General features: G+C 40.0%; 1 protein-coding gene across 1 annotated transcript in view; it reads left to right on the top strand.

Moving 5' to 3' along the window:
- LOC126416816 (microtubule-associated tumor suppressor candidate 2 homolog) overlaps nucleotides 1–13,663 on the top strand; it is a 574,074-nt gene extending 560,411 nt beyond the window's left edge. Inside the window, exons 11-16 of the mRNA XM_050084699.1 lie at nucleotides 3,411–3,677; nucleotides 4,834–5,051; nucleotides 5,803–6,063; nucleotides 6,388–6,871; nucleotides 9,953–10,414; nucleotides 11,545–13,663. Coding sequence (XP_049940656.1) covers nucleotides 3,411–3,677; nucleotides 4,834–5,051; nucleotides 5,803–6,063; nucleotides 6,388–6,871; nucleotides 9,953–10,414; nucleotides 11,545–11,637 — 1,785 coding nt within the window. The 3' untranslated portion in view covers nucleotides 11,638–13,663. The remainder of the gene's footprint in view (nucleotides 1–3,410; nucleotides 3,678–4,833; nucleotides 5,052–5,802; nucleotides 6,064–6,387; nucleotides 6,872–9,952; nucleotides 10,415–11,544) is intronic.
- Nucleotides 13,664–14,502: the final 839 nt, after the last annotated feature.

Genomic DNA, 14,502 nt, shown 5'->3' with positions numbered 1-14,502 from the left:
AGATAAAACCAGGAGATAGTTGAATAATTATCTGGAGATAACTTGTACCCAAGACTCTGTCCTAAAGAGATTGACCGGGGAATGGGGAAAGATCAAAACAACTTGGACACATCATTCAGAGTTGGCTACAGGGATAAATTCCTTGATCTGAATCCACTAAATGAAGCAATTCCTGTCTGTCTGGCGTTGACAGTACTATCTGAGCAACAAATTAAAGGCTTTACGAATATAATAGAGGGAAACATTCCACGTTGGAAAAATATATCTAAAAACAAAGATGATGTGATTTACCAAACGAAAGTACTGGCAGGTTGATAGATACACAAACAAACACAAACATACACACAAAATTCAAGCTTTTGCAACCAACGGTTGCTTCATCAGGAAAGAGGGAAGGAGAGGGAAAGACGAAAGGATGTGGGTTTTAAGGGAGAGGGTAAGGAGTCATTCCAATCCCGGGAGCGGAAAGACTTACCTTAGGGGGGAAAAAAGGACAGGTATACACTCTCGTGCGCGCACACACACACACACACACACACACACACACACACACACACACACACACACACACACACTTCCATCCGCACATATACAGTCACAAGCAGACATTTGTAAACGCAAAGAGTTTGGGAAGAGATGTCAGTCGAGGCGGAAGTGCAGAGGCAAAGATGTTGTGGAAAGACAGGTGAGGTATGAACGGCGGCAAATTGAAATTAGTGGAGATTGAGGCCTGGCGGATAACGAGAAGAGAGACTATACCGAAGGTCAAGTTTCCATCTCCGGAGTTCTGACAGGTTGGTGTTAGTGGGAAGTATCCAGATAACCCGGACGGTGTAACACTGTGCCAAGATGTGCTGGCCGTGCACCAAGGCATGTTTAGCCACAGGTTGATCCTCATTACCGACAAACACTGTCTGCCTGTGTCCATTCATGCGAATGAACAGTTTGTTGCTGGTCATTCCCACATAGAAAGCTTCACAGTGTAGGCAGGTCAGTTGGTAAATCACGTGGGTGCTTTCACACGTAGCTCTGCCTTTGATGGTGTACCCCTTCCGGGTTACAGGACTGGAGTAGGTGGTGGTGGGAGGGTGCATGGGACAGGTTTTACACCGGGGGCGGTTACAAGGGTAGGAGCCAGAGGGTAGAGAAGGTGGTTTGGGGATTTCATAGGGATGAACTAAGAGGTTACGAAGGTTAGGTGGACGGCGGAAAGACACTCTAGTTGGAGTGGGGAGGATTTCATGAAGGATGGATCTCATTTCAGGGCAGGATTTGAGGAAGTCGTATCCCTGCTGGAGAGCCACATTCAGAGTCTGATCCAGTCTCGGAAAGTATCCTGTCACAAGTGGGGTTCTTCTGTGGGAGGTTCTGGGTTTGAGGGGATGAGGAAGAGGCTCTGGTTAGTTGCTTCTGTACCAGGTCGGGAGGGTAGTTGCGGGATGCGAAAGCTGTTTTCAGGTTGTTGATGTAATGGTTCAGGGATTCCGGACTGGAGCAGATTTGTTTGCCACGAAGACCTAGGCTGTAAGGAAGGGACCGTTTGATGTGGAATGGGTGGCAGCTGTCATAATGGAGGTACTGTTGCTTTTTGGTGGGTTTGATGTGGACGGACGTGTGAAGCTGGCCATTGGACAGATGGAGGTCAACGTCAAGGAAAGTGGCATGGGATTTGGAGTAGGACCAGGTGAATCTGATGGAAACTAAGGAGTTGAGGTTGGAGAGGAAATTCTGGAGTTCTTCTTCACTGTGAATCCAGATCATGAAGATGTCATCAATAAATCTGTACCAAACTTTGGGTTGGCAGGCTTGGGTAACCAAGAAGGCTTCCTCTAAGCGACCCATGAATAGGTTGGCGTACGAGGGGGCCATCCTGGTACCCATGGCTGTTCCCTTTAATTGTTGGTATGTCTGGCCTTCGAAAGTGAAGTAGTTGTGGGTCAGGATGAAGCTGGCTAAGGTAATGAGGAAAGAGGTTTTAGGTAGGGCGGCAGGTGATCGGCGTGAAAGAAAGTGCTCCATCGCAGCGAGGCCCTGGACATGCGGAATATTTGTGTATAAGGAAGTGGCATCAATGGTTACAAGGATGGTTTCTGGGGGAAACAGATTGGGTAAGGATTCCGGGCGTTGGAGAATGTGGTTGGTGTCTTTGATGAAGGATGGGAGACTGCATATAATGGGTTGAAGGTGTTGATCTATGTAGGCAGAGATACGTTCTGTGGGGGCTTGGTAACCAGCTACAATGGGGCGGCGAGTATGGTTGGGTTTGTGAATTTTAGAAAGAAGGTAGAAGGTAGGGGTGCAGGGTGTCGGTGGGGTCAGGAGGTTGATGGAGTCAGGTGAAAGGGTTCGTAGGGGGCCTAAGGTTCTGAGGATTCCTTGAAGCTCTGCCTGGACATCAGGAATGCGATTACCTTGGCAAACTTTGTATGTAGTGTTGTCTGAAAGCTGACGTAGTCCCTCAGCCATATACTCCCGACGATCAAGTACCACGGTCGTGGAACCCTCGTCCGCCGGAAGAATGACGATGGATCGGTCAGCCTTCAGATCATGGATAGCCTGGGCTTCAGCAGTGGTGATGTTGGGAGTAGGATTAAGATTTTTTAAGAAGGATTGAGAGGCAGGGCTGGAAGTCAGAAATTCCTGGAAGGTTTCTATGTGGGAATGACCAGCAACAAACTGTCCATTCGCATGAATGGACACATGCAGACAGTATTTGTTGGTAATGAGGATCACCCTGTGGCTAAACATGCCTTGGTGCACGGCCAGCACATCTTGGCACAGTGTTACGCCATCCGGGTTATCTGGCTACTTCCCACTAACACCAACCTGTCAGAACTCTGGAGATGGGAACTTGCCCTTCAGTATATCTTCTCTTCTCGTTATCCGCCAGGCCTCAACCTCTGCTAATTTCAAGTTGCCGCCGCTCATACCTCACCTTTCTTTCAACAACATCTTTGCCTCTGTACTTCCACCTCGACTGACATCTCTGCCCAAATGTCTGCTTGTGACTGTGTATGTGCGGATGGATATGTGTGTGTGTGTGTGTGTGTGTGCACGAGTGTATACCTGTCCTTTTTTCCCCCTAAGGTAAGTCTTTCCGCTCCCGGGATTGGAATGACTCCTTACCCTCTCCCTTAAAACCCACATCCTTTCGTCTTTCCCTCTCCTTCTCTCTTTCCTGATGAAGCAACTGTTGGTTGCGAAAGCTTTAATTTTGTGTGTATGTTTGTGTTTGTTTGTGTATCTATCAACCTGCCAGCACTTTCGTTTGGTAAGTCACATCATCTTTGTTTTTAGATATAAATTAAAGACTTTGTCAGCTATTCCTGATACTAGATAGTTGACTAGACTCTGCAGTTTCAGCATATACAAGGCACCATCGGTTAGAAAAACATTTGTATTTTCTGCAGACGGAGCAGACGCGGTGTCGGTACGAGGGTGAGATTTCACGCCTGGAGCGTCTCCACGCAGAGCGAGAGGCAGCATTGCTGGAGGATGGTGTAATGAGGCTGCGGCAGGCAGAGGCGGAGCACAAACGCCAGCTCAGTGAAAGTGAGCAGCGTGCCGCAGAGCTGCGCGTGCGCCTGGAGGCAGCTGATGCGGAGACAGCTCACCTGCAGCAGCAGGTAGCTGGCCTTGTCAGCGGCCTCCGCCAAGACCGTGACGCCCAGTTGCAGGTGAGGAACTGAAATTTCAAAATTGTTGTTAATCTTGAACTGTCCTCGGGCACCATTGGTTACAGAGAAGTCTGTTGTCAGTTAACGGAAGTTTGTATGTATATATTTCATAAACAGTCATGTATTGCGCTTTTCATTTTTCAGGTGACAAGTACGTGTTTATACTAGGGACTTTTTTAACATAAAATCTATTTCTTTCTGTATGTTAACAAGTTGGAAGACCATAAAGGTGGAGATACAAACCATGCATATTTTAAGCACTAGTGTTGTATGTTACAAAATGGTGGGAGCACTATTCTGCTCATGACACACACATTGATGACTAGAAGAGGGAATGGTAGTTGACCGAGAATGTAAATAAATGTAAATTATTGTGCATAAATAGGATTTTAGATTAAGCTGTTGGTGAAGGACCACTGTAAACACCACCACTATAAAATACCAAAGATTAACCATCCTAAACTACACTGATTGTATGAAAGGAAGATGTCAGGCTGAAATTCATTGGAAATATCTTGAGGGAATGTAATTCTACATGAAAGAAGTGGCTTACAAAACTCTTGTAAAAATGATTCTTTAGTACTTCTCATCAGTTTCCCATTACCAAGTTGTATTAATATAAAAGATAGCAAAGATTCAGTTAAAAAAAGTGTGTTTCGTCATTGGTGTGACATGGGAGCATTACGGAGGTGCTGAACAGACTCCAGTGGCAGACACTGCAAGAGAGATATGTATCACGAAGAGCTTTAGAGTTGAAATTCAGACAGTGAACCATCCAATAAGACAGTTAATGTACTACCTCCTCCTACATACACTGTGTTAAATGACCCCTAGACAGAACCTGAGAAATCTCAACCCTGACCCACATCATTTGTGAGTGAGCTGGCTTGTGAAATATAGGTGTAGATGTTGACTTGTCACATCAATTTCCCAGTGGCTGCTAGAGCTGCGTTAATCCCAGTTTCCATACATTGCTCACTGATACTTTACTTCGGTGATACATTTTATTACTTTTTTTATGTACGCACCAGGTACAATAGCAGTGAATTAGATTATAATTTCTGTACTTCAGAAGACCTGGAAATTAAAGTGGTTCTCTCATGATAGTTCCCTACAGCTTCCTCGGCACCAAAATAACTGTTATCCCTGTTCACAGGTCACAGCAGGAAGATGTCATGACCTAGAAGAGGAAGTGAGGTCATTGAGGACAGTGCTGGATTTGAGACATGAAGAGCTAGCAGAGGTAAGAAAGCAGAATGCTGAGCTAGCAAAAGATGCTGGAGAGCTACCAGGAGCATTACAAAGGATAGCAACACTGCAGGCGCGAGTTGAGGATCTCCAGGAGCAACTGCAGCACAAAGTTGACTTTGAAAGGTAATTTTTTTTTTTTCCTCGAGGAACAGTCAGAATGTCATAAAAATGTCAGCACATGTATATGGTAAATGGTAATGCTGTCGAACTTAACAAACTTTTTGGTTGGTGCAGTACGTATTTGTAAATCTGTTTTAAATATTATATGTTCTGCAGGTTAAATACAAGATTTTATTGACATACATCATTTCATTGTAGTGTGGTGAAATGTTTTTAATTATTTTACATCTATATCCATAGTCTGCAAATCACTGTGAAGTCTATGGCAGATTAACTGTAAGAAAACTTGTATACGACATTCAAGAGCATGTTTATTTAACTTGCATGCGAAGGATTGTATTAAAACATTAGAACTGTATTAAAATTCACATTAAATATGTTTACTTTCTATAGAAAACTAGGTTTCTTAGACAGAAGAGGTTTATGGATTTTATTGGTGCAGACAATTATCCTCACAGCTCGGTTGTGTTAATCCCGTACTCACATTTTACTGTTGTTGTCATTATTGTTGTAGTCAGTTAAAAGATTGGTTTAGTGCAGCTCTCCATGCTAGTCAATCCAGCACATGGATGTAGAGTCACCTAATTTCGGTATATTTGGAGTAATTTGATATTGAATAATTAATTAATTAATTAATTTTTCTTCTTCTTCCTCCTCATGGGGTAGGCTGTACGGCCTGTTCCGAAAACCATCTTAGTCTTGGATGTCAAGTGTTGTTGTTGTTGTTGTTGTTAATGTTAATGTTACTTTTCAGGCAGCTATCTCAAGAGAACAGGAAACTGAACGAGTCATTTCATCATGTTGCTGTGCAGAAACAAAGGCTTTCACAGCATAATGAAGAACTGCAGTGGAAACTGAAACAGAGCACTGAAGCAGTTCATGTGATTACACAGGCTCTGACTTCTACGCCTATCTCACATAACAATCATAAAACTAACCGAAAGCTAATTGATTCTTTCCATGACTATAGTCAAGCATTTCCAGAAATCAGCAAGAGCTACACTAAATTGAGTAGGTAAGTGAAAATTTACTTCCCTCTCTATTTTTCTGTTTTCATGATCGCCCTCTCATCACACAGTGGTATTTTACATGTGGTGTGATTGTTGTTTTTTTTTACTTAAACATGTTTCTACAGAAAAAGGTTTCACAGAGGATGTCTGCCAGGAATTAGAAATATTTTGTAAAGTGTTATGATATAATTACCTCCAAATACGATCTTTCCTGTTCAAGAAGAAAAAGAGTGAAATTTAGTATCAATCTTCTTTCAGTGATTTCATTTACTTGGATGATAATTATGCTTCCTGTGCAACAACTGAAAATGTGGTTGAATTTTCAGCAGGTCGCCGCTGATGCAGCGCCGTTGTGACTTGAGCAACACACCTGTGATGCATCATGATCTCGAGCACCCTAGTCCCCCAGCATCACCGAAAGTGAAGGCTGTTGTTGAGAAGAGTGACTCTGTGTCATGGGTACTGGACATGGATGAATCTCCTGAAGCAAAAGTGTCTCGCCTAGTGCGCCGTGCAGGCAGTTTTCGTGGCTCTTCTGGCTTATCTCCACCATCTACTGCCCAGTCTCAGACCCTTCCACGAAGCCGTGGTGCATCTGGTCCTGGAAATCGACGATCGACAGGAACCAGTGCTGGACGATCGAGAACGAGGGCATGGTCAGTGTCATCTTCGGACAACTTTGTATCCTGCTGGGGTTCATCAGGAACGTGCGCTACATCTGCTCCTGTTACAATGCAGCGTTCAGTTTCAGGAACACCATCACCTGTAGCACATTCTTATGGAGAAGATAATTACACAGTATCCCCTGGAAAGGTTTGTTCATAATGTTACCATGTTGTATTCATTAGCTATGACATTTTCATCTAATGTTTGTAGCCAGAATTGATTATTCTAAGCTGTGTGCTTCATTTTGGTGGTAATTCACTAATGCTTTCAAATGAAGTTGTAATGAGTTACAAACACAGTGAAAAATGTAAAATTTTCACAGTATTTACTGCTACTATTGATGATCATACTACTACTACTACTACTACTACTACTACTACTTCACTTTCTAAAGAGCTACTGATGGCTATACACCACTGTTTCAGTGAAAGCCAACAGACTGAATGTGACTTAGAAACAATATTCACTTGTTTGTGGTCACTACTAACACAAGCATTCAATAACACGTGATAGTATGCTAATATCATTGTTGACATATTGTTTCTGGATGGACGTCATCATCTTGAGTTGTGACTTGAGAAGCAGTTTGCAATTTGTATTCACTTTCAGAGTGAGTGACTAGTGTGAGGCTGCTTCATTGGACTCCTTCCATTCCTGGACTCCTTCCATTCCTATTAGTGGAAAATAGAGCTAAAATTTGGAGCCAACCTCTCAAAATGACACTAAATGCTGTAAAATGCCATGACATTGAAAAAGAGCAGAACAAACTGCTACACCCTCATACTCAGTCTACAAAGCAAGCTGCTGCCTACTCAGGAAAAAGTGTGGCCAACCTAAAATAGTTTCTGACATTTAGTAAGACTCATTCTGTCGGGTGTATGTAATGACTGCTGTGTATTTTATATCGGGAGGAGCTTCAGTGAACTTAATGTTAAAGACAAACTATTTCAAATTCAGATACATACAACATTTCTGTTATCTTGAACACTGTGAATTAGGTCTGCTTGTGATTACAAGTATGAATTCGTGCTGAACACTCTTGTCATCTATTAACTGGTTGGCTGCACCGAAACAGCAGTCAGCACCGACTGAGACCTTTCGACTGACACCGAAAATGCAACTCCTATCAGTCACCACAACACGGCTCTTTAGAAAGTGAACAAGAATTACCTTGTTGTGCAGTTTGCTTCTGCATAATTGTGAAATCACAGCTGATATTTTTGTGCTTTCATTCAGTAGAGGTGTAACCTGTTGGTTTCGCATTTTATTATGAATGCTGTGGTTTTATTCGAGATACACTTCTTATAAAAATCGTATTTCTTAAGAAAAAAATAAAATAAAATACCAAGTCATAAGATAGAGAGGCTGCAGATAATACAAACCTTTGAGAACCAGAGATGCTTCGATCGGAAAAAGATGGAATTGTGTTGAACAGCACGGGACTAATTGGGAATCGTCAGGAACTCAGTAGAAGCTGCAACTTAATTTCATTTTGGAACATGTCACCTTTGCTCTCTGTTCTACTTCTCCCAGTTTGCCAATTTATTCAGTAACTGCTGCAATGTTGCTCAATGAAATAGGCAGCATGGGATTCTTTCAAACAGAGTAGTGTCTTACACACTGCAGCACTCATGGTATGGTTACAGAGAAACATGGATGCTTCAAACATTAGCATTGTGTAAAGCATTTTTTTGTTTCAGGAAGTGACAATGTATAAAGCAATTTGTGATGAAATATCGTGTCTGTTCCTTTATTCTGTATCAATTTTCTTGCTGCCTTAAAGACCTGCTGCGACCACCACACTTCATGTTTTGTGATAGCTCCTTTTTTTAGGTGAGACAACACTTCGGTGCAAATCCAATGCACACACAATGTAGGTGTCACTTAGGCTCACCAAACCTGCTTTCTTGATCATAAAAAAGCAGTTTGGTCATTGTATTCATCTTCAAATACAACAATTAATCTGTTGACGGACAGAGTGAAAAGTTTCAGCCTAGAAGTGAGACTTACTTTTTTTAAAGGCACTTACTTCGTGATGTGCTCACTTTTTGTCAGAACATTTTGTCTGCGATTGCTCCCTTCCTCCAAGTGAGTAGACTTCATCACTAAAATATGACTGCCACATATATCGACTACAAATCTAAAGCCTGCATAATGCCTTTTTTGGCCTCAGTGTTTTACAGGCGCAGGTTTATTCAGATGAGGAAATTGGTGGATGTTGTCAGATATGATGTGTAGGTGTCGATATTCTGACAACTGATGCATCAGGTCTGCTTGTTATTGGAAGCTACAGACACACATCTGATCTGAAGAAATGAATTCTCACACAAAATCAGTTGGATTTTTTAAAAGAAAAACCCATATTGAGAAATTCGTTTTTGCATTTACTTTTGGTTAACATTCAGCTAAAGTGGTTCCTATATTGCACTGAGATATTGCAAACTTCATTCTTTATAGGCAAAATATTTAGCATAATTTATCAGCTGTTTGCTACTTCCTTTAATTAGCAATAGTACAATATCTTATTGTACACTTTCCGTGTGTTTTCATTCTTGTCTGAATTTTTGGAATATCTTTGAATTCGATCGTTTTCAAGAAAAGCTCAGCCAGGATTGACTTTAAACATTATTTCTTAACTCTTAAAACTGTTGGAGATACTTTTCCGTACCTTGTATGAATTCCTATAGACGTTAAAATGCCCAAACAAATATTCTCATGATAACCCAATGTTGTAATTTATCTATCTGAATGAAACATGAACAATATGTCTAGTTTAAAAAATCAAATATACAGAAATTTCCCACAGATCAATCTGAAACTTTCCTTGATTATTGCACAACTTATTCAACAGAATACACTGCAGTGTCACACAACAGATTGTTGCATCTTTCTCAGAATCTTCTGGGTTCTTTGCTTACATGCTGACTGGAACATACCGTATTTTTCTGATAAGTGGCCATTAGTATTGGTAGTAACCAATTCCACATATCACTTTTCATTGCCCTGTTCTAGTAAATATAAGCAGAAACAACACATGCAGATTTCAAAATCCTGTTCTTCGTCAAGCTGCATAGAACTACTGTATGACAAATATTTTATAGGCCTATGTTGTTCATATTTGTTGACATATATGTACTTAGAATCATAGGCTTAATAAGACATCATAAGGTACGAAATAGTTTTACACAGTGTTCCAGTAATTGGACCTATGTTCTCTTCTCTCTTTAGACGCCACTGAAGCGCTGCAGCCGTGATCCTGACGAGTGCTCTGTTAACGGTGACGAAGACGACGATGACGACATGCGCCAGCACCATAATGCAAATGGAAGTGTTGCAAAGAGGTCCAACGCAGATAGTGGTCCCTCCAGCCTCGATGGACAGTTGTTGAGTTTGCGCACTTGTGGCAGCAGTAACAGCAGCAGTGCCAGCCCCCCTGGCAGCAATACCTGCAGTTCAACAAGCAGCTGTTCAGAAGCAGAACACAACTACAGACACTTGAATGGCACAATTATTTACCGGCAAGTCGAGACAGAGACTGCAGACATGAGGGTTGTTCCCATTCCCCACCTTCCTGGTAGCAGTGATCTCTCGATTTTGGCTGCTGCCTGTGCTGCTGCCAAACCTCTGATGGGAGCTCCCAAGGATGCGGCAGGAGAGGCGATGATCTCTGAAGAGACACTGGACAATGAGGTATTTCTATAGGTTGAGATTCTAGCAGTGCGTTTGAGCTTATACGGGATGATTTGATAATGTCAAACATCAGTGTTTTAGTGATTTTATTGGTAGTTAGTAGCATCATCAGATGATAATTTTTCAGATATACAGATGTTACCATCACACTATGTAGATAGTGTGCCCTGTTTGTTTTTATGTGCTGTGTTGTCCTCGTTAGTCATAAGTTTTATTGTATTTGCGGTTTTGCGTTTTTCACATGCACTCGTAGTTTCCTGTGTACTAGTTAATTAGTTACTTTGGGATTAAAACACGTGCGTGTGCAAGCATGCACTCGGGATTATGTCTTCCTGATGTTGGTGTTAAAAAATGCTGTATGGTAAGAATAATAATAAGAATAAAATCTACCAAAGAAAAAGAAAAAATTTGGTCTTTAGAATGAAATGCCTAACTGGTGCACGAAATGAAGTAATAGTTGGATTCATAATTTGGTTGCAGATATTTCAGTTGAACTGCATATTGCTGAAAGGTCCAAAGGATATTGTTACTCTAAGATATGGGGAATATTGGTGAAACAATGAATCTACAATAAAATTATGAGATAAAAAATTCCTTATTGTGAAGAAGCAGCAGCAGCAGCTGCTGCAATGCATTGGGGAAAACACACACACACACACACACACACACACACACACACACACACACACACACACACACACAGAATAAACGATCATTATTATGCTGCCATTTAATTAAGACCTTGAGTGACTCTTCTGTTTTCTAGTGTATTTCTTCCTCCAACACTTCACTGTGCTGTGCCTACTGAAGCAATCTCTTCTTCTCTGATAGCTAGAAATAATCGTCTAGATTTCAGTACCAAGCTGAGGAATATATAATAAAAAAACCGATAGTTCAGAAAACTTCTAGCTTGACACATGCACACGAACAGTTGTCACCTCATATGAAATCAGGTTTAACATATCAATCCCCAAAGCTGCTCCTGGCAGTTTATTCTTAGCTCCTATCAGTCAGCTTGGTATTAAATTTCTCTCTCTCAACTTTTATTACCCTCTTAAAAGATTTTATATTTTTGTGGGAATGATGAGAAGTAAGTTAGAAAAAAATGTTTTTCCTTTTTCTTTCAACAGAATGATGGAGATGGGGGCGATACATCATCTGATGGTGAAGATCCCCAGTCCTGGGAGAATGTGGGGCTGTTACCATCAGACAATGAGGCCTGAGGCAGAATGTCTTGCTGGTGTATGTGCTTACTTGAAGCTGGAGTATTTTAGAAGTTCTGAAATACTTGAGACTTAATACTCTGGCATTTTAAGCCTTACATTTATGTGTGTGTTGGTTTAAACCTAAGACAAAACACGATGGCATTGAATATTGTATATCCAGTATGTTGAGAGTATGGTGCATACAGCTCTCGGTTTTATACACACGACTCAGACTCTTTATTGTGCTGTTTCTTAATTTTTCTCATCAATAATTTATCAGCTTTTTGAAAGCATGGTGCATACACCTCTTGATTTTATACAGATGACTCAGATTTGTTACTGGGCTCCTTAATTTTTTTTCATTGATAATTTGGTTAAATCAGTACCTGATGAAATTATTGTTAATTGTTTTTAACTGGTTTTATAGTGCTGTTTTGTGTGATGGAAACTTCAAAATGTGAAATCATCCCGTGATAGTTCCAGTAATGATCCATAGGATGAATGGACCACTTTTAATTCTTGCATTTTCTTGTGCCTTAATATTTTGTTTAGGTTGTTGGAGGTTCTTGTGAGAGTTCTTCCAGCAAAACCTTAGTGCTCCCACCTTCAATCTTGTATATAGAATTTATCAATTGGATTGAGAGAGATCTTTCAGCTTGTTAACATGCATATTAAATTATTTGACTTGACTTGGGGGGAGGTCTTAACTGCACTTAAGTGTGAGGACTAATGCCATTTCCATTTCATAATATTTTGGGGTGTGGGTGGATCATAAACTGCAGAAAATCATCAAGATTAAACAGTGATTTATTGGAGAGTAAAACTCCAGATGCTAAACACTGCAGCACTGGGATTAAAATTTGGACATTCACTCATCAGTTACTGAACATCACTGAATGTGATGTCATATTTTAAAAGTTTCTATCATGCAATACTGCATTTTTACACAGTGCTGAACTAATACAAGCAAAACATGCACTGAAATTATCAAAGTTATCATTATAAGAATATCCATTTTATGTTTCTTTTCTTCCAAGAGCATTTCATTTTCCACATATCCCTGTTTGTGTATCTGCTTTCTTTTTAAATGTTTTGATCACCATATATTTTATGCATAAACAGTACTGCTATTCTCAGTGTTTAATCGTTTAGCACCAATTGGAAGAATTATACATAACTTTCGTGATACTAACATGATTATTTGCGAAGCCACTGAACTTTGAGCAAAAAATGCTGAACTATGTGATGAGTAATTGAGAAATGGGGGTAAAGTGTGACTCAAACTTGAGAACAATTACTGTATACTCATCAAATTGTCATTACCAAAGTAACATCATTTCCTCTTTTTTTTGAGGTAATATTTGTAAGAGGATGATCTTGTGTTGAGCTATTACACAGCTTTCCTTTGGCTACATACATGTGAGCTATTTGTAAATTTGCTACTGCTTGTAATAAAGTTTATCAGAGGCTGTTTGATGACTGTTAGATTTGTATACGTCATAGCTACAAAATATTATGTAAGTAAGAGTGTTTAATAGGCTTTGAGAGATGTAAATTAGTGCACAGTGGTGACAGTTCACACAATACATCTTATCTAATAAATCTAAAACTTGATGCTGTTAAAATACTGATAATTTACAGATATGATAAACCTAGAATTACTACTTGTGTGGAATACGTGCTTTGTGAACTAACTCAGCCAGAGCTAGTTCATACAACTGAACTGTCTCCGCATTCTGTGTTTGTATATGTGATACTTGTGGATCAACTTTTATAAAATTTCTGCTGTTTTAATTTGGTAGTTTTATATAAGAAAACCATATGCTACTTACATTTTATTGTGATTTTGAGTACAATGTGTGGCTGATGAAATAGTATATTTTGTGTGAATTTTTTTGCTGTATTTATGTTGTGTTTTCAAAGCACAATTGATATTGCAGTTGTTTGTATGTACATTGGAATTGTATCATGTCTTGTTACAGAATGTCACTATCTTGTAAGGTAAAAATAAAGAGTTGCTACTATTTGGAGAAAAAATTATTTTTTGATGGGAGTACAGTTTTTTGTTAACAGCTTTATTTTTACATTCATCAACAACTGGGTGAGAATTGTAGAAGGGTGTCTGTGCAGTGATCAGGATTTTACCAGGGAGGCTTTTCATTTCTCTGCGGGATTTGGTTCTAAAAAATGCAGTAATTGTGAAACATGATGTACTTTTTCATATTCATATCTAGATGACTTATTTAAATGTCAAATGCTGCAGAGTGTTTGTTTATGAAAAAAGATTCATCACTGTGTAATTTAAATAAGACCTTGGAAGATGTATAGGGGAACTGGAAGTCTTTGTACTATTATCAATATTTATTTTACAAAAAGTAATAGACTTACAGATTTGTGGCTTGTGGCAGATGAAAGAACAAATCGTGAAGTTTTTGTTAAGATGACAATGAACGTACTCATGTGCCAATTGTTGCTTGAAGAATGTTTAATCGATGTTAGATTTCATGCCATACATTTGACAACATTCCTTGTGCAACACGAGCAACAGCATCCATTATCCTTCTTCTTAGTGTGTTCAGATCAGGTACTTGGTATAATATACGTAGTCCCATGGAAAGAAATCTGAAGGCATTTTGTGTGATGATGTTGCAGGCTTGGCGTTGGGACCATCACACCCAATCCAGCTGTCATTAAATGTTCTCTTAAGAAATTTCCTAACATGCAAACCCCCAATGCGGTGAATGTTGGAAAATTGGATCAGGCTGCAAGTCTCTCTGTTGCTGTCCTGCAAAATTTTCTAGCATGTCCAGATATTAGCTGTTATTGACTTTCTTCAACATAAAAGAAAGGGCCAGTGAATGTTCTGCATTAAATCACACCACA

This window comes from Schistocerca serialis, chromosome 8, assembly GCF_023864345.2.
Source record: "Schistocerca serialis cubense isolate TAMUIC-IGC-003099 chromosome 8, iqSchSeri2.2, whole genome shotgun sequence".
NCBI lineage: Eukaryota > Metazoa > Arthropoda > Insecta > Orthoptera > Acrididae > Schistocerca > Schistocerca serialis.
This window is presented reverse-complemented; position numbering and strand designations above follow the sequence as displayed.